Source organism: Pollicipes pollicipes, unplaced genomic scaffold (assembly GCF_011947565.3).
Source record: "Pollicipes pollicipes isolate AB1234 unplaced genomic scaffold, Ppol_2.1 Scaffold_4881;HRSCAF=5763_pilon_pilon_pilon, whole genome shotgun sequence".
Lineage (NCBI taxonomy): Eukaryota > Metazoa > Arthropoda > Thecostraca > Pollicipedomorpha > Pollicipedidae > Pollicipes > Pollicipes pollicipes.
The window spans coordinates 23,598,499-23,623,728 of NW_023596576.1; the positions used below are offsets into that span (position 1 = coordinate 23,598,499).

A 25,230-nucleotide genomic window follows, 5' to 3' on the forward strand; every position below is an offset into this window, starting at 1 on the left:
GCCTTCGTGTTTTAGTATGCAAATGTCCGGTGGGTGGTAGAAGCCTCGTCCAACGAGTTATTTAGGTTCTTTTCGAGGTAAATATTTCCAGCATATTACGGTTTGTTACGTAAGTGAATTTCGTACCAAACGCAAGCCTGTAGCAAGGGAAGAAGAAGCTCGCAATTGGCGTTAGCCGGTTAGTTTCCAATCACGGACCAGAACTTCCGCGATGCGATGAAACGATAATGCATTTGCATGATTGAAAAGCAGCTTCACTGTATGTTCTACGTATTCGATTAAGTATCATGGTTGTTTCGTGCAATGGCTGATTTATGAGAAATGTTTCATGCTCCACTCTATTCGTGTTTCCTCCTATTTCCAGTCGTCTCCACTCTCAAATATATGTAACTTTGTGTTCTCTTGCAGCTTTTCTTGGTGTGCAAGCCATGTCTCTTCTTCTCCGTGGTCTGAGGTGGAGTTTTGGTCGCTCACCTCACCACAGACAAGCATGCAAGAGGTCCTACCATTTGGATACTGCACCAATAATTGGGACAGAGCCAGATCGAAATAGCCCACAGTTCCTGGTGAGAAATGGGTGTGTTTTGCAGGTGGCATGGGGTGGGTGGGATGCGGGTTTTTATTGCGGGGTTTTGGGGATTTTAGGGGAATGCAGATATGACTTCCCAGAGGGGTCTGAAGCTTGGTGAGAACTTACCAGAAACATGAATGATATTTGGTAATGCTGTATTATTATGGAATTGATCTGTGCTGACTATCCTTCAGCCATATAGGACAGAGGTTAAAATGTGAGCATATGTACCAATTGATCAATGACTCTTGCATTAATTAATGCCCCTGAGAGATGGAGAGTGCCTTAGCAAATGAGCTTGCAGAGGCCTGGCTACAGTGTAGGGCCTTCCAAGCAAATGCAAAGAAATCAAGGAAAATGTAGAAGGTGGTTAGCAATCAGATTGATCCTGCAAGTACCACATAGAGCCTGGTGAAGAGCACAGGGTATCTGGACAACATGAAATCTCTCAACCTTAAAATCAACCTTAAAACAATCAACCAATCAACCTTAAAATCTCTCCAATTGCCCCCCTCCTATTCAGTAAGGAATTATGTTGGGCTGCTGATGAGTCCTCCACTTTGCTTGCAGCCATTTTCTTCACTTGGAAGCTCAACAGTGATTTTTTTTAGGAAAATAGGGCAGGTCTGGTTAGTGGAAGCTTTGTAATCAAGGCACTCAAACAGCCACACAATGGTGTCCCAATCCAAACTAAAGAGGCATGCTGGGCCCAGATAGGGGGCTGTCCCTTAACCCTGGCAAGTGGTTATGTAAACCCTAATCATTCCACTAATTCTAGCAAGGAATTTTGCAATTACATTCATGAATTTGATGACACTTGTCCAGGAAAGTTGATGGTAGGTGGACATGGCCCATTTAATATGGTAAGCAGATGTCCCAAAGTTAAGAAGATCTGAAGTTTTGGGGAGTGGAGTGAGTTCCATGAACCACATGAATGCTTCCGAAGCTTAATGTAAATAAGGACAATGTTTTTTACATTGGGAGGAGATATAGTGTAATGGTTCAGCATTTGGGATATGCCTCGCCCTTCGGGGGCACCCTTGATGTATCCTATGTGCCGCTGTTTTGCGGCAGCAGCAATCAAGTTGGTTAGTAATGTGGCCTTCCAGTGTAGGTTTTGTCCCATCTTTGGGTTGTGGGCTGTCCTTCCTCTAACTGTCTAGCCTCAAATTGTATGGTAATCTTGCATTTTGGGGTGCTTGTGGTGCCGGAAGTAAAGTGGTTAACGCATCTGTGTTAACCGCTACACGTCTGGGAAACCAGAGGTACGGGGTTCGATTCCCCGCGGTGGCCGCCCTCCCTGCCAAGGTGAGAGCCAGGCGGCGCCATATAGCCTCGGCAGCTGAGTGCGTCGTAAAGCCCCAAAGACATGACATGACTTGCTTGGACCTTGATAACATATCCAACTGCAGCAGCATGACTTGGCGCAGCAGGGTCGTCACGGTTTCCTGATCTCACAGTGATCTTTGCAGCCAGTCCTAGATACTCCAACTTTCGGCAAAGAGAAGCGCAGTTCTCTTTACATTTAATTGTGTGTGTTTTTGATGGGATGATATTCAGTTTGTGTGCTCAGGACTGACAATGTCCATGTATGGTGAGGCCCAAAGGTTGCCAATGTCCGTGCGGCGCCGTTCTATTAATGTGTGCGTGACAATGAAATCACAGTGCATCTAGAAAGAGATATTCGAATGAGTCGGTAAGAGCTTTTTGGTTGGGTCCCCATTGGCAACAAGCTTTTTCACCCATGGTTGTGCATCACTTACCTGTTGATAACACATAGCTGTTCACTTATAGGGTGGCCACATCTATGTCTGTAATTATTTATTTGCTTATTTGATTATTCTCGCTAGTCTCATCCCGCGAAAGGCGTCGCACTTGTACTCCAGTTTCAGTAGCGTAGGCCAAAGGCCACGACTTGTGCGGCACAGTCCTTGATTACCTGGAACCTTGGCTTCTTCAGGAGAACCACGAGCGCATGTCCGCACTGGTCGGCGAGCTTTCATCGCACGTGGACCGTATCGTGGCCGGCGGCGGAGAGAAGGCGATACAGCGGCATACATCAAAAGGTGCGTGGCCGGGCGTGATGCACACTGGTTGTATGGGGGCTGCGGGAGGTTATATTTTGGTCTTCGTGTCGTTAAAAGTGTAGTCTTTTGCAGCCTGCTTCAAGTTTTTCGTTCGGCCCTTCCGTTCAGAGGAATGTTGAAAGAAAAGACGCAGCGGTGCATGCATGTTTTTACCCTTTATGCTTTTTTAATGCAAACGTACGTTTGAGTTAACCCGTCCGTTGGCTCAGCCAACAGGCGTCCGGGGAGCTCAGCTGCGTCGCGTGTGTTCATTAAGTCTTTTCTCCAACCACGACTACGTCGCACTGACATCGTCACCTGATGATGACATTTATGTTTAGGGGCGCCTCGATCATTTTGCGACACTTGGAACAGCTCTACCTCTTCACAGTGTCTGTCGGCGCCCGGCTAATATCTCGCGCGAGGCGTGTCTTTAGCGCCTGCTGCGTCCGTTGCCAGGTAAACTGTTGGTGCGCGAGCGCATCTCTCGCCTGCTGGACCCGGGCTCGCCGTTCCTGGAGCTGTCGCAGCTGGCCGGCCACCAGCTGTACGGCAAGGAGGAGGTGCCGGCCGGGGGCATCGTCACTGGCGTGGGCCGCATCAGCGGGTTAGTGCAGCTGCCCGCCGGCCGACGCCAGGCCAGCGCCAACATTGGCTTGACATCGGCTCAAAACGGGGTAGAGGCTTGATAAATTCTGCCAGCGGCGCACTGAAGGGGGGAAATGCCAGGTAACTGATATTTGTGTTTGTTTTGATATCCGCACCGGTGCACCTGTATGACGTCGCACGTTTAGTGAATCTGAACAGCATGTTACGCAAAATACTGGGCTGAAGCACGTAGACGGAGAATCTAAAGCATGTAACCTGCACTTGTTTCAGTGTCTGATACAAGACTTGGGGGGGATCAGACAAAATATGTGCAGTTATGTGGGCAATTTCACTGCTGGTTAGACTAATCACCTTATACTGCCCAAATATGACGTTTTTGGCCAGGGGTGGTCGAAGCATGCTGGACGGGGCTCATTTGATGTTATATAAAAACAGGTACTACAATAACTATGATGTAAACAACCATGAAACCATGGTTGTTAACAGCCATGAATTGTTAACAACCATTCGACCTGGCTACGATATCCTAAGATTACTACGATTTTTAACTTGGCTCATAACGCTGGAAAGGTGGTAAGGGGTTGCTTTTCTCAAGACTGGATGAGACTGCTACGCGAGAAAGTCAACCTGATTGCCACTCAAGGTCTGCCGTCAAAATATTGTGTGCGATTCGCACAAATCATTTGCCAGAGCAAAGTGCGTGACGTTACAGATCAGCGTAGAAAACACTTGGAATAGCCATAAAATCACGGCATCGAAGCATTCCTTTCCCATTCGTACGGGTAACACAGCCATTGTTCATCCTGCGTGCGTGTGTAAAGGTTTATCGCCTTGGTATGCACATTACCAGCGACCAAAAAATGAAAGACAATAATCGCACTGCTTATTTAATAACCAATGACCAACTTTCAGTTTTGCAATATGTGCGTACGGTATTTATCGCATGCATATAAATCATTGTTGGGCGCATACCACGACCACTGCAAACAAGGTCACATTGTTCTCGCCGTTGAGACGTCCAGCGTAGCTCACACAGACGGCCGAGTTCCGAGCTCCCCCTGGTGCTCCTGTCAGCCCAAGTCAGTCGGCTAATATTCATCACATCACCTACATGTTATCATTCTCGCTGCGATAGACGGTGCTATGACCCAAGATAGTCGAGCATGGGCCAGGTGTGGCCCGGGAGCCGTGGACCGCACACTCGCCGTGAGTGGTCCGGAAGTCGTCCTGGCACATGTTACAAAATTATCATGGATCCTGGATCCTGGATATCCTGCATGGGGATAGAGTTTATACAGTGTGTGCACCTACATTGCTTCGGGATTAAAGCCATTCCCAACGCGTTAAAGTGACCGTACTCATTTGCCCGTGTTATGCCATCCCATCCCATCCCCCCCCCCCCCCCTCCAGCTGATCCTCCTTTCCCCTGCTGACGTGCCGTCCGTGTCGTCGCAGCGTGGAGTGCATGATCGTCGCCAACGACGCGACAGTGAAGGGTGGCTCCTACTACCCGATCACGGTCAAGAAGCACCTGCGCGCCCAGGAGGTGGCCATGGAGAACCACCTGCCATGTGTGTACCTGGTGGACTCTGGCGGCGCCAACCTGCCGCGCCAGGCAGACGTCTTCCCCGACCGAGAGCACTTCGGCAAGATCTTCTACAATCAGGCCAACCTGTCGGCCAAGAACATTCCGCAGGCGGGTACTGGGTAGAGAGGGTGGGTGGGGAGGATCCTTTGGTCTGGCGCTAATATTGGTATGCTAGTATACTGACTTCTGTCTCGCTGGGGTTATATCGGGCAGTCGTCTTTCACTAAGTGTATGTGTTTCCTTTGCTGTGGGCGTCGGCGATGTGTGCTGTGCTTGTGAACTGGTGGTAAATGCATGACCTGTGGTAATCTCGATAATAGATGCAAACAGCAGCTGCTCCTGACGTTTGATGGCGTTTTGGCCTGGCTTTACAAGTCCAGAGCCGACGTCGGTTGACCTAGACGTCGCTGACGACAAACTGCTGACGCGCCGCGCCGGGCCGCCGGCCGCCTGACGCCCGCCGCCGTCGTGCTCAGATAGCCGTGGTGATGGGGAGCTGTACAGCCGGCGGCGCCTACATCCCGGCGATGGCCGACGAGTCGGTGATCGTGCGGCGCCAGGGCACCATCTTCCTGGCCGGGCCGCCGCTGGTGCGCGCCGCCACCGGCGAGGCCATCTCGGCCGAGGACCTGGGCGGCGCCGACCTACACTGCAGGTCAGCGACGGGCTCACGACTTACACAGGGTCACGGCCTTAAGTGCGGGTCAACGACGGGGTCACGACCTACGCTGCAGGCCAGCGACAGGGTCACGATTTACACGGGGTCACGGCTGTAACCGCAGGTCAGTGACCGGGTTACGACTGTCGCTATGTGTCAGTGACTGGGTCACGTCTGCCACTGTGTGTCACTGGTGGGGTCATGGTCTCCACTGTGAGTCACTGGCGGGCTGATGATCTCCACTGCTTGTCACTGGCGGGGTCGTGGTCACCTCAGTGTGTCACAGGGGTCATGGTCTCCACTGTGAGTCATTGGCGGGTTTGCGATTCCAACTGCGAGTCATTGGCGGGATCACGACCTGCATTGCGTATGAGAGAAGCGGTTTCAGTGGTGGAGAGGTTTTTCTTATTTCGGATTTCCACCGCCAGTGTGAGTTAGACTTATATTTGTTGTACTTTGCCCCCGTGATTAGAAACTGTATAAGTTGGTTTCGGGTATTTATGTGGAGAAGATCTAAAGCGGGGTTCAGAGTGATGCTTAATACCGCGAGATCCAAGGGATTGATTGTTATTTACAAATATAGTGTGATAACTTATCATGGATGGGCGCCGCCGGGCTGCGACAACCAGCTGTGACTCGGTGTCGCCATGTCTGCAGTACTTCGGGCGTAACGGACCACTACGCCGTGGACGACCTGCACGCGCTGCACCTGGTGCGCCGCTCTGTGCGCAACCTCAACCGGCAGAAGACGCCGCCGGTCACGCTGCTGGAGCCGGAGGAGCCGCGCCTGCCCGCCAGCGACCTCTACGGCATCGTCGGCGACAACTTGATGAAGACGTTTGACGTCCGTGAGGTGAGGGTGGCCCGGGGGAAGCAGCGGGGCGCGCTTCTAACTGGCGGTCCGGGAGAGCCTTTAGGATAGGCTGGCAAGGGTTCAGGTTGTTGATTCTGTATGTCGCCCGACTTGAGTAGACTTTTCAGTGAATTATGCGGGAAAGGAATGGGTTGTATGCGAAGCAGCGTAGATCTGCTAATTAGGGATACTTTTAGCGTGACCTTTAATTAAAACTTTGAGTCATAAATGCACAAACCTGGCGCGGATCTGCGTATCATAGGACCGAGTGTGCGCCTTTAGCGATCTTTAAGTGCGTAGTTGTGTTTGGATTTATGAAATAGCTGGTGACGACAAATAACTGTCTGAGGGAAATTGCAGTTAGGCTATCATGCCTATACATGACTATGTTGGTCCGAAAGCGCATCTGCTTCTCTCTGTGTCACAGTGTTTAGCGGGGTCGTATGTTCGGTCGCGGCCTATTTCGGTCGAAGGAGATCGAGCTGAGCCAATAACTGCTCCCTGTCACGCTGTCCGGACACGGTGGCACGCCCGTGCGTGTGCCGTGTTCAGCTGGAGGCGCCGCTATGTGCCGGCCCCGCCTCCCTGCGGCGGCGCTGCTGTGTGCCGGCCCCGCCTCCCTGCGGCGGTACTACTGTGTGCCGGCCCCGCCTCCCTGCGGCGGCGCTGCTGTGTGCCGGCCCCGCCTCCCTTCGGCGGCACTACTGTGTGTCGGCCCCGCCTCCCTGCGGCGGCACTACTGTGTGCCGGCCCCGCCTCCCTGCGGCGGCACTACTGTGTGCCGGCCCCGCCTCCCTGCGGCGGCACTACTGTGTGCCGACCCCCCCCCCCCCCCCTGCGGCGGCGCTGCTGTGTGCTGACCCCGCCGCCTCACTGCGGCCGCGCTGCTGTGTGCCGACCCCGCCCCCTGCGGCTGCGTTGACCCCGCCCCCTGCGGCTGCGTTGACCCCGCCCCCTCCTCCGCAGGTGATCAGCCGTATCGTGGACGGCTCGCAGTTCGACGAGTTTAAAGCGCGCTACGGCGACACGCTGGTGTGCGGCTTCGCCCGACTCTACGGCTACCCGGTCGGCATCGTCGGCAACAACGGCGTGCTTTTCTCCGAGTCGGCACTCAAGGGCACCCACTTCATCGAGCTGTGCTGCCAGCGCAAGATTCCGCTCATTTTCCTGCAGAACATCACAGGTGCCTACCTCAAGTGGAATGGCCTGTTAGCTGGCGGTGCTGGGAAGGCATTGGAGAAAGACAACGGAGTGTTAGAGCAGAGTGCTTTGGCTGTCGTCTGACCTGTCTGCCATCTGTCCCTTCACCTGTCGTCTGACCTGCCGTCTGCTGTCTGTCCCTTTACCTGTCGTCTGACCTGCCGTCTGCTGTCTGTCCTTCCACCTGCCGTCTGACCTACTGTCTGCTGTCTGTCCTTCCGCCTGTCGTCTTACCTGCCGTCTGCTGTCTGTCCTTCCACCTGCCGTCTGACCTGCTGTCTGCTGTCTGTCCTTCCGCCTGTCGTCTGACCTGCCGTTTGCTGTCTGTTCCTCCCGCCTGTCGTCTGACCTGCCGGCGGCTGTCTGTCCTTCCACGTGACGTCTGACCTCCCCGCCGTTCGTCATCAGGTTTCATGGTGGGTCGCGAGGCGGAGGCCGGCGGCATTGCCAAGAACGGCGCCAAGATGGTGACAGCCGTGGCGTGCGCCCAGGTGCCCAAGCTGACGCTGATCGTGGGCGGCTCGTACGGCGCCGGCAACTACGGCATGTGCGGCCGTGCCTACGGGTGAGTCGCGTGTACCGGGGCGGTGGGCCGACTACGGTATGAGTGGCCGTGCCTACGGGTGGGTCGCGTGTGCCGGGGAAGGTGGGCCGACTACGGCATGTGCGGCCGCGCCTACGGGTGAGTCGCGTGTGCCGGGGAAGGTGGGCCTAACCGCGCGACTGCTGGGCTGCGGCCCGCCGGGCGGGAATGGCCAACAGGGAGCGTTTGGCTGCAAGCAATACGCGGTGTACTTTACCCCTGCCCCCAAAAAGGCTCGTTTTGAAGGTGCATTTGGTTCTCGTACGATTTGTGAGCTCGGTTGTACTCTCCGTCCCATGCCAACAGAAGGCAGGCGTTTGTACACGGTCGCTGCACGTCGTGTGCTTGTTGTGCTGTCAGACAGGTTGTGTTACTGGGTCGCCCACCCCTTGTCACCTACAGACGACCCTAACTCAGTCATCTTGTAACGCGTGGTGCCAGACGGGGCCGCGCCCAGACGCGCCGCCCTGACCGCGTGTCTGCCGGAGGATTGCCCCGCGCCGCCTCTGACGCGCCGTCTCCGCCGCCCGCAGACCTCGCTTCCTCTACATGTGGCCAAACGCACGCATCTCGGTGATGGGCGGCGAGCAGGCGGCCGGCGTGCTGGCGCAGATCACCCGCGACCAGCGCGCGCGCGAGGGCCGCCCCTGGACCGACGAGGAGGAGGCGGCGCTCAAGGCGCCGATCGTGGCGCGGTTCGAGGCGGAGGGCTCGCCGTACTTCTCGTCGGCGCGCCTCTGGGACGACGGCGTGATCGACCCGGCGGACAGCCGCCGCGTGCTCGGCCTCTCGCTGTCGGCGGCGCTGAACGCGCCCATCCCGGACGCCAAGTTCGGCGTGTTCCGCATGTGAGCGGACGGTGCGCACGCGGCCGGCGGCGGAGCGCGGCTGGAAGGGCGGGCGCAGTCGGTGGCACGGGTCAGTGGGCGCCGTCGTGTGGCCCGTGTGAGTAGCGCTGGCGGGTGCGGGGGCCGCCGCGGGGCGAGCTCGCGGGTGTTGCTGTACTGCCCTGCGTGTAGCCTGTCCCAGCGCCGCCCTCGGCCCACCAGTGGCAGCGACTGAGAGTGAGGCCTCCTGCCCTTGATCGAGTGGTCGGAGGGCTGTGGGCCTTGTGATGACCTAGGATGTCGCGTCCCCGGCGAGATTGCTGGTGCGACTGCTCGGAGGCCCATAGTCGACAGGATGTGCAATACGGTTGTGCCCGGTGGCACTTTGTACACGCGATCGGTGTAGGTTAGATGTGCTACTGGTGGCGTTGGTGGAATAGCGTGTGTTGATGCGTAGACCAAAGCCGTTTTTATAGATATGTGGCGGCTGACGTGCCGATTTCGTATTGCGATAGGTCTTCCTGCCTTGGTTTCTAACACGAATGTGTAAAGGCAGGCGCCTTATGTATGTGGTGGCATAGTACGGTGTGCTATTGAACAAATGGACGGCACGATATCGTAGTATGTGTTTGCTGTAGTGGGGTGAAAGGCTGCCGGTTCACGCCGTGGTGCTCCAGGTGCTCACTCTTAGATTATGCTCTGTGAATGCTGACTTCAACCTGAGACCGAATAAATGAAGCCTGACATCTGCAAGTTTTCAGTCAACGGTGTCTGGTACTAATTGGAGGTGCGTGTCAGTAATATTCATTTGTATGGACGACCTCAAATGTATCGCTGAACCAACAGCAGGTCCATAACTATCTCGGCGAATTCAGCACAGAGTAGAAATACATTATTATGTCTCGAATCGCTCACGCTTGAACGGTTGCCCCCGCGACATGCAACATAAACTCGGCATAAGACGAATGCGGTCCCAGACGCCGCCTACAACTAAAATATCGCTTAACAAAACGTCAGCTGACTATAGGGGGTAAGTGATGTCCCACTAATAAATCATATGGCCTGTCCTTACAGATGATGCACACATTCCGCGCTAATGCCGGCACAGACAACAGCAACACGAATGGTTTATCCTGTGTCGAGCGGCCAGACAGTTTTAGTTCATACAGCTTTAATGGTAGACAACACGGCCACTTCTGTCGGGTCTGCCACATCAAGAATCGATACTCTCAACTGCACTCACTCATCATCCACCCCCTACAACATATCGGCGTCGACCACGTCAATCTCTTCCTGCGAGCCGTCACCTTGCATATCGAGAGTAGCGCCATCTATCCTGCCGACCGTAGCGCCGTCTATCATATTGCGCAGCGAGAGCAGCGGCGGCGAGGCGCGCCGGCCGGGCGGTGACGGCGGCAGGCCGTGCAGCTTGCTCAGGCCGCGGCGGAGCGTCTCCTCCAGAGGTGAGCCGGCCGCTGGCAGCCGAGCCGGCAGGGAGAGCGGACCAAACAGGCGGCCGGCCGGGCCGTCCGCCGCCGGCGCCGCCGGGTAGAAGGGCGCCAGGTAGCCGGGAGGCGGCAGCGGCGGCGGCGCCGGCGGGCCCGGCGCGTGGAGGCCGTGCGTCAACAGCCTGGGGACGTGGAGGACACTGTAAATCGGGCTTGTAGAGGGTTCCCATGAATGTCGAAATCGTAATCAAATGGGTTGTAAAGACTAACATCAGAAAACGAACAAAAACGCTATGTAAAGGTCCCATGGTGGCATTGCCCACCGACAATACGATCGAACGGAAGAATTTATGTTGAATTGCTTGATGACTTCGACATTCTGTGGGAATAAGCTGTAAGCATAAATTAAACTGATATAACCAACATACATCTCGTCTGCGATGTTGAAGCTCCTTGAGAATACGCTCTGCCTGGTGCTGTACACATAATTAATGCATTGTTTCGTCAATTATAGTTAGAATGACTGTTTCTGAGGTAAGATCTCTGCCGTTTCATCGGGTTCTGAGATAATTCCTGCAATTTTTGAAACACTATACAAAATTTGTAAGGTATGCCTGCATTGGTCCCCACCAACTGAGAACAGATCCGTCTGAATCTCAAAGCAGATATCAGGATGCAGGATCCAGATTCGTCGTCGGCAGGTTCCTTGAAGTACTGATCATCATTAATGTCCATAAAAACGTCAGGTTATGTGGTCAGCGTGTGTTCAGCCATTGGGTTTGTCGCGGTGTCGGACACCAGAGCCGGTCGCTGAGGTACACGGATCAATGGGTGTACAGTCTCATGTACCAGAGCCGGTCGCTGAGGTGCACGGGCCGATGGGTGTACAGTCCCATGTGGGCGTAGTACTGCTGCGCCATCAGCTCCAGCTCGTTCGTGTGCTTCCGCTTCCACTTCGTCCGTCGATTCTGGAACCAGATCTTGATCTGCAAAATAACGGATTTTCAGACATCTGCACTGAAGTGTTCGGGAGTATAGCATTTTGTGGATTAGTCTCTCTGTTTCTACCGACCACGAAATATTTCCAACGAACCAACGAACTGAACTATTTGACCAACATTCAGCCGTCTAATTAGTGCACAGGTCCGTCACAAGTCTGGGCTAAAAAAATCTGAAGTGCTGTGTAGCCCGGTGTTTGCTTTTGTGAAAAATTGTCTCTTATGGAGGATGATTTGTGTGTAGTAGTCAAGGTATACACAAACACTGCGTATTGAGAACTTTGGTCTGCCATGCCCGAGTAAACAACTTCCGTGACTCAATTTACGAGAGAAAAGTGACTGACTAAGCAGTTCACATAAATGAAGGCTATGCAGTTTTTAGGAGATGTTTCGTCTTATCCTGACACCGTAACGTTTTTATGTCGGAATGTAGTCTGGCATCCTGCGTTCAGGAGCTGACCACAGATGGCAAACATTTCTCCTCGCGTTTAATCTGCCTACCTTTACGCAGTGCATGCACATCATGAACCATGAGTTTCTGCGACATTCTAAGTTTAACGATCATGACATGCCTACAGACGTGTGTGTCTGCAGATGGCCATCTCTACAGATGGTCGTGAAAACAATGCAAGCATGAAGTGTGTCGGTTGTTCTTTATCTTTTATAAATGTGACATATGCTGCCTGTAGCTTACATCAGTTGGTGCATTGGTTGTGCTTAAGATCAGCTCCATATACAGGAGGCAGATTACAACACGCAGGTGGAACGAATTCATGCAAGCTGTGCAGATTCCCGTCAGCTGAACAATTGGACTTCTGACACTGTTGGAAAGCTTATAACACTGATATTAGGATATGCATATGAGTGTGTAGGATTTCAAGAACTATCGCACCATAGAACGGCATAAAAAACAGGATACCTGTCGTGGCAAAGAGTGATGATGCTGATTGAAAGAGTCTGTTTTGATCCTGGGATGACTTTCCTGTCCCCTCCTAGACGAGATCCTTGCCACGTCATTAACACATATACTATCTGTGTGTTGCAGGGCATATTACCACAAACAGAGTAAAAACGCAATACGGTCTGCTATGAATTGGTATGCAATGATAAACTCTCATATGCATGAATATCGTCTGCTAAGGGCAGGCTTTAATCGCAAATGTCAGTTGGTCACTGACGAAAAGTTTCTTTTGCGAGCATTGTCTTTCTTGAAATGTCTAGCAAGAATGTCTGACAAAGTCCCCCTCCTAGTTTAATGGTATACTCTGAGCTCTTACTGTCACCTGCATCTATATATTCAGTTGACGGGATTGGCTCTATCAAACATCTGAATTTGTTTTCTTTAGCGAACAAGCAGACAATTATTATTCAAGCAAACGGTGTTTGAGCCCCATAAAATGAAGAATACACGAAATATTGCGAACTGGCGATAAGCATCTGCACTAAACGCTGTCATAAGTAATTACTGCTAGGTGAGACACCCGTAGAACCACGTAAGGCCAAAAGTTTGCATTATTGTTACAGTGTGAAAGAAAGGGAAAAGACACCAAACTATTCGGGAGAGTCGGCCGCGTCGTCAGAAATGTTTCATGACGAACGAATCTAGACGGACCAATCCTTTTGAATGACAAATTCTACATTGAAAAGCAGCATCGTTCGTTGCAAGTAAGTTCTTGGAATTTCAATTTTATGGTGAATTATCACCCAGAATACCCGAATTTAATGCGCCTTCGGTCATTACCCTATGCCCCTTACTGCGGTGTTCGTCATGCGCTTCTGTGCAGTTCTTCAGATGTCAATGTTCTGTGTAAACACCTCAGTCAGACCCTGCGTCCACTGTGGCTGCGACACGACCGATCGGCGCTATATGTAACATCATGTTTGCTTTTGCACAGTCATTAATCTACTATGCTACGGTTTATCTACGCTATTAATCACCGGCACATGTCTGGACCAACAACAAAAAATCAAACAAACGAGTGTGCATTTGATGGATACGCAGACAATGATGGATCTGGATTGTACATAGGAGCAATGGGCTGCATGGCTTTCCATCAGTCAATCACCTTTGCCATGAGGCAATCGATTCGAAACTTTTCCACGTAACAAGGACGCGATATAGCAGATGCAGTTCGAACTATAGCTATGCTGTTATGGCACACACGTCTGATAGTGACCGACCCTAGTAAGTCGGTCGTAGATTGCACCCGCACGAGGACCGTCGATTTGCTTCCTCGTCCATCTCATTCTTTGGTCACTGAATTTCTATAGGTGACGAATCCGGTCGAAAGCTGCTTTTGCCGGGTGGTGCCGCTGATAACTCGGCTGAGGCTAGATGGACAGAGAGGTATTTCCTCCCAGACACGGCGGGGACATAATTCTCTAAACACGTCTACGGATGAGAGACGGAGGGAGCCGGCGGTCCTCTCAGCTTCATGCCATACGGGGCCCGAAATTGACTCTTCCCCTTCAGTGTCGCCTGTCGGGAGGCAGAGCAGATGGAAATATGGAACAGTGGCATGGGGAACAGAAACGTGCCGTCCACTAATAACGCAAAAAATTAATCTTGGCCGACCACGCATGAATAATAATTGAACATAATGCAGTTTATGCGACCTGACCTTATTATTGGGCCGTCTTAAGCCGCTCCCAGCCGCACCTCACAGTGTGAGGTTTGCTGTAGCAATGGTAACAGCACCCAGCTCAGTCAATGATAAGTTCATACAACCAAGAAAGATGTTGAGCTCCTAGACCTTGAGCTCATTGAGTTTGAAACGTCGAGCTTTGACAATATAAACAAGGTTTGCTTGATAACGTCGTTTAGCTAACCAGTAGGTGCTGGTATATTGAAGGTTGATAACTGCCAGCATAAGAACTCTATACCTACAATGATGGTTTCTATCAAATGATAACAGCCTTTTATCGAATTTTTTATAATGTTCCGTCCATGTGGTGGTTTTTCCTGAAACCGTGTCAAGTCATAAATGTAGTGCGTTGCGATTATGTCAGGCCATTGTAGCGATAAAAGTGATTATCGATACGGACAATGGACATGTGTTGGTGGAAACGCATCCGCATTGTGGACAACTAGTAGGCTGTTATTCATATTTAAGTGCTTTGCAAATCAGCACATCTCGTGCAAACGGTTCGCTTTCAATAAAAGGAACAGGGTTACTGGCGCGAGAGGTCGTCATAGACAAAGTGCACTGCTGACGGAACATTCCGTGAAGTACGAAGCAGGAGTAAGCTCAGCCATATGCATACACGCCTCCTTTATTGGACCGCAAATGCAAACGTCCATTTCAAACAACAGTAGCGAATCAGGGAGAGTACCTGATGAACGGGACTAGCTATTTACTGATTTTGCAACGGTCGTGATGCTTCCTCCGAGGGACAGAGAGAATCTGCGTAGGGCTCATAATTCCGTTTATTACAACTAACAAAACGATAATAGTATGCCTTAAAATTCCTGTGGAGCTGGTGAAATAGCGCCAGTAATTCAGCCAAATCATACATGGTTAAAAAATATCATTCGTTGATACGGCCGATAGCACATGTTCTACACCACCACTTAGTGCTCCAACAATACCACCCCTTGGCGCTCAAGTTGCCGTTTGATTTCATCGGTTATATTATCAACTGCTATCAGGAGAACGCTTGTCTTTCACAGTGCTAGCAAAGTAATCGTGACCTTCCTCACTGGAACATGACATAGCCGGAGACACTTTAACCATCTTCAAGACATATGTTCTCAGTTCAGCCATGGAGATATAGGATCCGCTTTTTCCACTAGGCATGTCATTCACGAGCGCCGAATATTCCAACTCAGCGATATTCGACCGCCGAAATCGGTATGTAAGCTTTAAAAACATTGAACAATATGCGGCAAGACGCATATATATTTCCGGACCATTGTTCAGTACCAATAAAGGACCCAGTTGGCAGCTGGCAGTAACACCTGCCACCGAGGCCACTGTGACATGAGATATAGCTTTGAAAATGACGTGGACTTAGTTATTTGAAAACATGGTCATTGCGTCAAAATAGGGAATGGGTTGAGAAGACTTAATCCATTGTCGGAGCGGCTCCCTTAAAGGAAATGTTTCATATTTGAAGAAATTGGAGCAAGCATCAGATATGACGAAGCAAGCTTACTTATAACTATTAATATACGTTTAAGTCGAAAAGACTGCTCTAGATAGCACATGCATCATGGTTTGATTACGTCATCGTCCTTGCAAAACATTGATCAAGAGCCAATTGACGGCTGTTACATCTGGAAAGCGCGCTCACGAACGCCAGGATATGAACACCTCGACAATTATATTTTTCTTTGTCCTGATCGCTACACGGCTTACGGAATGTCAGGATTTCAATGACGTTATTATGACGTCATTAATGCCAAGGTGACTAAAATATTCTCCCCGATATACCTTTTCCCATTTTTGCGGGTGTGTAGCTCAGAAACTAGAGGGGCTTAGGTCTTAAGAAGGACAGGATTGTGAGCAGCACCGAAAGGTCTTCAAATGGCTATTTCAGTTCAAAACCCCATATAATGTGGAACACTTCCTTACAAGCTCAGCTTTGGGAATACATTACCAGCAAAAATGAGTGTTTTACCATCATGCAAATATCTCGCATTCCATAGGCCTCCACGATTTTTTTTCACTTCGGTTATCTCGAGAACATTTCGGGGAAGTATGAACAGTTGCCGGTTTCAAACCTGCCTGAGGTCAATCGGGCGCCTTATTACGGCAGGCGTACTTGCCAGCTTGTTTAGCCCAGTCCAATGTGCTTCAGGAAATTATAACTAACCACAGTGCACCTCGAAAATTTCGTTGCACATAAAAGCGACAAACGGCTGTTTGTAATTCAGCAACCACAGCCATATTATGCCTCAAGGCCAGCTAGAGGTTCTGTTAAAAAAATTAATTGAATCTGCCGCAGGGAGGGTATTCAGATCAGAGCCCTGTTGAGCAAAGCTTGCAAAGACCCCATCCCGCTGTGCAACAGCGCGATTCCAATTTATGGGGCGCGATGTATGTTGAAAAAGACGACCTTCAACATGTCAGGTGGTACCGTGTATACAACACTATCAAGGAATTATTGATATTTTTATGAAAAGCCTCATGATATATGTTTGATGGGCGGAGATAGCTTGGGTAAGGATGACCTCATAAAATGCAAACAGCATCGTACATCAATGATTGCTCGATAACACATACTGAAAAGTAAAACTACATTTGAAATGCCAGATAATCAGGAGGACGCTTTCCTTGTTCACAAAAATGCATTTGAAACGACGAATAATCAGGAGGTGGCCGCTTTTCTTGTTCATGCAAAGAACAATGGTTGATTTTCACCCCAACATTTCAACATGTCATGTAAACTCATGGTACGGTCGTAAAAAGCCAGCCTGATGCCCATGACGAACTGATCACTGAGCTGGGCGCCACCGAATATCATCTACATTGTCAGATACCAGGCCTCTCTACGAACTGAGCTCCGGGGATGGATATCTGTGTCCACCGTCTCACGCCTCGCGCGGCAAGGGACGATTGACGAGGTGGTAGACGTAAGCGTTATCATGTACATGACGTCAAAACATGGACCAATGTAGCTAGAAACATTTTGGGTGGCATACAAATGAGTCCTATCTGTGCAAAGGAGCGCCTGTTTTCTGTATGAGCGTTTCACGTGCAAAGTTTGCCGGATATAGCGATGGAATCTGATTCACAAATTATCTCCCTTAAAATGCATACATTTTTCAACTAACCTTGACGTTGCATTGATTGAAGTCTTCGATCACGGTGAGGAAAGCTTTGCGCAACGTGCAAATCTCTTGGCTATATATTTGTTACGGTGAACAATGCCAGAATCCTATGTCGTCTGCATGGCCAGTCTTTCCCAGCTTAGGTCAAATCGCATTGTATTGGGCGCATTTCGGTCGATCGCGGCCGTCCTTATAGGTCAGAAGGCGTTGAGTTCGTTCAGCGATATGCAGATGGTCTATAAGCCTGGACAATGCAGTTGGTTTCACGTCAGAATCCGGACTGGTTGTCGAGATGAGACAGCAGTCCCTAAATGCGCTTCAAAAGCGGTGTATCCATGGCATGCACTCGAGTGCATATAAGCATTTTCCAGCGTGCACATCGACTTACGCATGTGGTCGTCCTCTGCTCCGTCAAATAGAAGTGGTATGGTGTCTTTGTGACCAAGATTTTCTTTCGGATCCACTCAAGATCACACGCGTGCCTTAGAAAACAAATAAGGGTGGTTAAGTTTATTGATATTGCAATATTGTGAGAAACGTGGAGAAGATCTTGCATCTTGCGCAGCAACATAACCACAGAGCTTACGTGCGTTGTTAAGTGCATTTGCGAGGAGCATTATTCGCATGGATAAAACAGTAGTAATAGCCTCATTCCTCGAAGAAAAAACAGGAAATGGAGGTATAGATGTGTTGATATTTCGGCAACATGTCGCTATCGAAATATTAACACATCTATATCTCCATTTTCCTGGTTTTCTCCGAGTAATGAGGCTATTACTACTGTCTCACAATCGCAGAACTGTTAATTCGTTGCATTATTGGGAACTGAAAACTGCCTGATGGGGCGCCGAATGGTAGTAAAGGTTCCCGCTTTCCGTTAGAGATATGTTTGGCCAGGTGCGGACTGGCTGTGGGACAACAATACTTCTGTCATGACTAAAAAAGTAAAACTTGGGTTCATTGTGCGAATAGTAACAGTAACCAAATAATGTGCTAATAAGCCGCAGCTGCCACGTTTCTTTCTCGGCTGACCCAATTATGTTATACTATGAGACTTTTGGTAGGTGCTGATATGCTACAAAATTTTAGTAAGTCATTTATGTCATGCCGCCTTCAGTTTCTTGCGAAATGTAGTTCTAAAAGCATATTTATTTGGAAACGTTTAATTTCGTGAAGATTTTCATGCTTTTGAACACGCGTGAGCGGACGTTAAAGATCGGTGTGCGTACCTTCACCAGCCAAGTTCACGAAAGGCGAATATTACAATACACTGATAAGCCCTATCTGCATGGGTTAAAGAAAGCGACAGGCTTCATTCACCTGTGTTCAGGATCATCTCCATGGTGAAAGAAGCCACACCTGTTGTCACCGCCCTCTTCCTGCACCGTAAAGGGTGACTTAACTAATCAACCAGGAAGCTCGCCGAAAAGGGCGAAAATGGCGGATTGGGCCTAACAAAAAGCTCTCACATTTCATTTTGTCTAGATTGGGAACTACTTACCTCCAGCTCCAACAAACCCAGAACGCCCAAATTGTTTTCGCTTTTGCGCTTTGTCAGCGGCAGTAATGATATGGAATCAAAAGTAAGCGCCGCCAGGACAGGAGAATCGCCAGACTTTGCTGACCTATAGACTTCATTCACTAGCGATTTGATATCATCACATTGGCGATGGCGTTCGTGTCGATCATCTCCACGCTCTTTCTAGACTAAACAATATTCATGCTGACGTCAAAATCTTGCTGATTTTTTCGGCACAAAGAGAGATCGTCTGACAGAAAGAAACAAATGCCCTAATTTCTTGCACAATCAGCTAAAACAGATTGGCAGGACCAATCCTTTTACAGACGCATCCCATTTACGAGTTGGGTACATTTTTTTGCTGCGCGGGCGGTGAGGTATACAGATAAAGATATATATAAGATATGATCGCTATCGAAATAAGCAAGTGACAGGGATATGCTTCATGTGCTACCAGCGATTTGATTCCTCCATTGGTCGGCGTACGTAATTTATGCGTTTGTTATGCAATACTTTGTTTGTACGACAAAAAAATCTGAAAAATAAACAGTGAGCTGAGAAATAGATGTGTTGCACCAGATTGGCAGGCACCAAAGAGCAGTGATACCGCTATCTGCCGGTTGCTAAACTACACTCTGGATTGCAGGATTGCCAACAAAATCACAAACCGGGCCCTGCAACCAACCATTCAGCTTCTGAAAAAAATACAACGTCGTGGTGTCGTGCGTTTCATTAAGAGAATGGTGGAAGCAGGAATAACATTGAGCTTGATTGCATACTTTCAGGAGGTATCTTGTCAAGCAAGGCGTTTCGACGAGCGGCGTTGAACGAACAAACAGTCGTTTTTGAGTAAACAATGTAGGCAACTGCGAAAGGCTAAGATAACATAAACAATACTCTGTTTTGCACGCAAATTTCTTTATACGTTGTCATAATTTTATAAAGTATTGGTCTGAATGCGAGCCAAGTGGGAAACGAATTCCACCTAATGATACTTTTGATGGCGTTCTTTAAGCCCACAGCGTGACGGCAGGGGAGCGAAACACAACTACTTGAGGTGTTGGGGTTTCTTAGGTCTGAAAATGCTGCTTCTTTGAATCAGTCTTGTCAATTCATTGTAGGTATCATATCGGCTGTTATTTTTGGGCAGGTCAAATTGAGTTTCGTGATGCTAGATTCCAGAGCATCTCTACAAGTGGACGCAATATTTAAAGTAAACTATCCTCCCATAGAGCTAAAGCAAAGCCAGAAATTGCGGAATTATTGCGGCGAAGGCCATAAGCTGTCAGAAAGAAAATTGCTAAATCCGTAGATAATCCACAAACTTCTACACATTTTTCAAAAAAAGGATTTTTTTTGTGGAGATACTAATTACCATAGCAGTTTGCTGGTTTTATTTTTACTACAACTAGAGGAAACTTTACTTCTTGGCTTTTCCAACCTGAACAAATAACGAACAAATTTGCTACCACAGTTTTTGCGCCTAGTCTTTAGATTGAGCTGAGCGCCGTGAATTCAAACACCACCAAATTGAGTGTGCCACTGCTGCGTATTCGGCCCGTATTCGGCCCCAAGTTATGCAACATTGTTTATGCGTTTAGGTCCGTCCCGATGGTTCAGCTGGTTACGGCGCCTGCCTTCCGATACATCCACCGGTGGGTTCGAGACGCCTCAGGCGCTCGTTTTTGCCTTTGATAGCTATGGCCTGCAGCCGGCGGCAGCGGCCGCGATTAACGTCAGAAGACGTCAGAGGGCAGGACGGACCGTGCCGAGCATTGCAGCACGTTAAGCTTTCGCCATAAAATTCTGCCGTTGACATGAAATTGCATAATCGGATGGAGGGGGTTAGGGCTCACACAACAAGCGCTGCTTAGCGTGAGATCTGATCCCAGAAATCCATCCATTTAAAAGGTTCGGGTAAACTCTTAAAAAGGCTGTTCACCCAGGCATGTATTAAGTGCGTCAGACGTGGGCCAAAAGCAGGTGACATCATGATAAAAAGTGTAACGTTTAATACATCCCCGAGGCTGCTCAAATGGAGATTCAAGGAGGCTTGCTCGTCGCAAGGTACGTCATACCTATGGTGCAATGTCCTCCTAAATCTTCTTGATTGCTTATGTCCAGAAGAGAGCTGTAATCGATAAGCCAGCGTTTATCGTCTGCAACCAACACAGGAATAAATAATGTGCTAGGTATGCAAAAATGCGATCAAAATGCATTGGGCTCTTCTTCTCGAAGTCTCCACAGAGAGACCAGACTGGAGACGGAAGAAAAATGCAACAGTTATGTGCAGCAGCGATCATTATTGAAAATTGTGACGCATTCAGCAAAAAAAATCACGAAGGCAGAAGGTCGGTTTATAGCCAGAGGCTATGTACTTGCGTCTGACGCGAAATAAAGCCTGTGTAAACGGACCACAAACGTGAAACTTATAGCGGAGAAAAAGCTCTCCACTCGCCATAAAAGTACGCCACAACCTGCTAAGCGCCTACCTCAGCAATGGTTTTTCATAAGGCCCAGTCTACTTAAGCGCCGGTCCACTGCCACGAGCTGAAGATATGCCTTACTCACCGGGCTGACTGATGCCCGGATGCTCCGATTATTTTGGGATTGATGTCATGAGTGCGCATGCGTTTTCAATGACATCGCCTTTTCAACCTAACCTGACCTCCACGATAAGAGTGGTATGTGCCTAGGTGAGTGCTCACACCAATCCAAAATATGAATAAAGATCTTAAGAAAAAGCGGATATTGGTTCCACATGTCAGTGCAGCCCTTCACAAAAATACTCAGCTTCCGACTGTCCTCTGAGGAGTCCAGCCTGTCCAGGTCAGGTCTGGGTCGCACGGTGGTTCAGCGGGAGGACATGGGTGCCGTCGGCCGAACAGACACGTGCGGCGTCGACCGCGCCTGCACGCACCGTAGTCTAACGCATAGTCACGCAAATTTCTATCGTGATGTATATATACATATATATATATATATATATATATATATATATATATATATACAAAATAAACGGGAAAAAAGCAGAACAGCCTGGGTTCTCCCGTGCTGTTTCCCAGGCAACGCACGCAGGCAATCGGCCGCTTCGGTGGATGCCGAGAGACATCGCAAGCTTTCCTGGCCCACATACTGGACGCGACAGACCCTCCAGCCTTCTGCAGCGGCCTGCGCCGGTTGCCAACCGCCGCCCTCTGGTTGTTTTGAAACGGTCCTGTGACGCCTGTGACGCCTGTGACGCCTGTAAAGTCCTGTGACGCACTGTGACGTGCTGCGACGTCCTGTGGCGCCTTGTGACACTCTGTGACGTCTGTGACGTCCTGTGACGTCCTGTGACGCCTGTGAGGCCTGTAACGCCTGTGACGTCATGTGACGCCCTGTGACGTCCTGCGACACTCTCTGATGACTGTGACGTCTTGTGACGCCTCGTGACGTCCTGTGACGCCTGTGACGCCCTGTGACGTCCTGTGACGCCCTATGACACTCTGATGCCTGTGACGTCTGTGACGTCTGTGATGTCCTGTGACGTCCTGTGACGTCCTGTGACGCCCTGTGACGTCCTGTGGCACTCTCCGATGCCTGTGACGTCTTGTGACGTCCTGTGACGTCCTGTGACGCATGTGACGCCCTGTGACGTCCTGCGACGTCCTGTGACACTCTCTGATGCCTGTGACGCCTGTGACGCCTGTGACGTCCTGTGACGCCTGTGCCGCCCGTGAGGTCCTGTGACGCCTGCGACGTCCTGTGACGCTGACGTACCTGTGTTTCGTTGAGGCTCAGGTGCTTGGAGAGCTGCATCCCCTTGCTGACGCTGACGTACCTGTGTCTCGGTGAGGCTCAGCTGCTTGGAGAGCTGTGTCCGCTTGCTGACGCTGAGGTACTTGTTCTTCTCGAACTCGGACTCCAGCGACTTGATCTGGGAGGCGGTGAACGCAGTGCGTGGCCTCTTCTTGCGCTCCTCCTGGGAGCAGCACTCGTCTGAGGCCATCCCAGGCCGCGTCAGTACAAGACCACCCGGACACCTGCCCCTGAGTGTGACAGGAAGTGTTTAGCCTGTGGAGGAGCGGCCCAGCAGCATCTGGGCTTGATGCGGGTGAAAGTGCCTGGGGAAACTGGCGTTTAAGAAGTCACATCGAATTGGGGATCATCAGGAAATGTCCGGGAGTCGCGGCAGCTGCTGCACGAGCATGGAGATGGGAGCCTGAGCCCGGGCCGCTCGTATGACTGCCATGTCAGATGGAGATGGATGTCACCGCCTGGTTCGCTGGTGTAAACGCGACCTCAGGTCTCGCACTCAGCGTCAGAGGCTCGTAGACTCGACGGGTAACAAAGCACCGCAAAATTAGTCAGCTCAGTGCTTGTGTGAGGCAAGTCTGAAAAGTGCTCGGGCCTCGAGAAAATTGTGATATTTATAGAACATGAATGAAACAGTTCCTTCACAACTTTGGTAGAGGGGACCTGTTGAGTGTTATTGTGAGCATATGTACAAAAGAACACGCATTCTTCGTAGCGGAGCGTGCGTGAAGGTTGTGTCCACCGCCGTATTCATGCGTCAATGTGACAACGATTCTTTCTATTTTGTTCCACTACTGGTGTGGGACACGAAAAGAAATAAACCGCTTCCCCGTAACAGTGTGGCATTAATTTCGAGGTAAAGATCTGATGCGTATCAATAAAAATGGCTGCAAATCGCGAGACTCGGCATGCAGTGTTATCAAATGCCCTGCGTAAGGCTGAGGAAGTGGTGCAACGGCACTTCCGCAATCATGCCTGCAGTTAAAAAGGCAACAGGCTGTTCTCTGCAAGGTAGACTCGGTAGCTGAAATGATGCGTCTCATCATGGTCCAGCAGGCTGTAAAAATTACGCATTCTGGCATCACCTGGCACATCACGAATGGTGGTCAGTGTTAATTTGGGATGACTTGTTGGTCGCACATTTCCGTACCCCATAAAAGGCCATTACGCAGTCCATAGACGCAACACATCGCGCGCGCATTTTTAAACCACGAGGACCAGGACATTGTTCGTCAGCATTCATAGCCTACAAGGCAAAAGTTCATGAACATATAAAATTATCATGATCGAAAACAAATTACCCAAAACTGTCTTAATGATAAAGCGAAATCTTACAGATGTTTTGGCTGAAATTCGCGCTCAGCCGGATGTTGCGCAGAATGCTGCGCACATAGCCGACCGTCGGGGCCGAGGGTGTCCCACATACTGTACGGTCAGACGGGAGGGGTTCCCTCGCGCCGCCCGGCCCGCGACGTACCTCTGTCGCGGTCTCCGGGCACGTCGCAGTCCTGCACGGACGTGGTGACGCAGTCCGTCACCTCCTCCTCCTCCTCCTCCTCCTCCTGTCCGGGCGGCGTGGGCAGCGGCGGCGGCGGCGCGCGCTCGTCGCTGGCGTCGGCCGGGCAGGCGGCCGGCGGCGAGGCGGGCCGCGTCGCCTCTCGCCGCAGCAGGCTGTCGATGGTGAAGCTGACGCCGGCCGGCGCGCGGAGCGCCATCGCGCACCACAGTCGGCGGCGGCGCGGCGGCGGACGACGCCGGCCCACCTGCCGCCGCCGCCGCCCCGTCGACGGCGACGGCGACCGCCCCGCCCCCAATCGCGCGCGCGCGCCGCCATTGGTCGGGCGCGCGACACTTCCCGGCATAGCGGCCGTGATGAATAGATCCACCCGAGCGCCTGGGAGCCGGCACCACTATGTAATGGGTAATTAACACCCGGCGCGGCGCGGCGCCTGCGGTGGTTTGTTTGCGCCCGCGTCGGCAGCGATGCGGCGTATTCGCCGCCGGCGCCAGCGCGGCGATGCCAGATGTCGGCGCCGGCGCCCAGGGCAGCTCCAGACACCGGCGGGCTTCCGGCAGCCGCCGCCGGGTCGGCCGGTGCATGGCCTGCCCCGGCCCCCAGCCTCTGTCCCCCGCCTCTGGCCGCAGCCTTCGCCCCAGTCTCTGAACGGGACAGAGGCTGAAGGGGCTGTCGCGCGGTGGCTGCCCGCGGACCCCACCGTGCGGCAGGCAAATGAGGTTGTTGAGGCTCTTAGGAAATAGATGCGCAGCTTGGTTACGGCCGGGTTGGATGCGGTTGGTGGGGGCTAGAATGCCGGAGCAATGGTCATAGCAACCATTTTTTAATTGCTACGCATCAGATGCTTTCTTCGAAGTTAATGTTAGGTTTTCAAGAGAAAGCGGTTTATTTCTTTTCGGGTCCCACACCAGTTGTGGGACACATTAGAAACAATCAATGTCGCATTGACATATGAATACCGGCGGTGGACACAGCCTTCACGCATGCTTTGCTGCGAAGAATATGTGTTCTTTCGTACATGTGACCACAATGACACTCAACAGGGCCCCCCTTCCAAAGTTGTGAAGGGACTATTTCATTCATGTTCCATAAACATCACATTTTTCGAGGCGCGAGTATTTGTCCGACTTGCTTCACACAAGTACTGGGCTTACTAATTTTGTGGCGCTTGTTGCTCGTCGAGTCTACGAGCCCCTGACGCTGAGTACGAGACCCGAGGTCGC

General features: G+C 50.9%; 2 protein-coding genes across 3 annotated transcripts in view; one reads left to right on the top strand and one right to left on the bottom strand.

The window, feature by feature from the left end:
- On the top strand, positions 1-9,695 carry LOC119101675 (methylcrotonyl-CoA carboxylase subunit 2). Of its 2 annotated transcripts, none has more exons than XM_037225089.1 (10): positions 1-77; positions 409-566; positions 2,532-2,637; positions 3,097-3,244; positions 4,702-4,942; positions 5,311-5,489; positions 6,150-6,345; positions 7,312-7,528; positions 7,954-8,110; positions 8,662-9,695. In XM_037225089.1, the coding sequence occupies exons 2-10, from the start codon at positions 429-431 to the stop codon at positions 8,978-8,980; spliced, it is 1,701 nt and encodes a 566-aa protein (XP_037080984.1). In that variant the 5' UTR covers positions 1-77; positions 409-428; the 3' UTR covers positions 8,981-9,695. The 2 variants fall into 2 exon arrangements, with proteins under 2 accessions (XP_037080984.1, XP_037080985.1); XM_037225090.1 differs by lacking the exon at positions 1-77 and adding an exon at positions 119-178.
- Positions 9,048-25,230, bottom strand: part of LOC119100138 (homeobox protein MSX-2) — a 19,742-nt gene continuing 3,559 nt past the window's right edge. Inside the window, exons 2-6 of the mRNA XM_037223248.1 lie at positions 23,969-24,085; positions 22,517-22,674; positions 11,253-11,389; positions 10,444-10,585; positions 9,048-9,083 (exon numbers count right to left, since the gene is read on the bottom strand). Coding sequence (XP_037079143.1) covers positions 9,048-9,083; positions 10,444-10,585; positions 11,253-11,389; positions 22,517-22,674; positions 23,969-24,085 — 590 coding nt within the window. The remainder of the gene's footprint in view (positions 9,084-10,443; positions 10,586-11,252; positions 11,390-22,516; positions 22,675-23,968; positions 24,086-25,230) is intronic.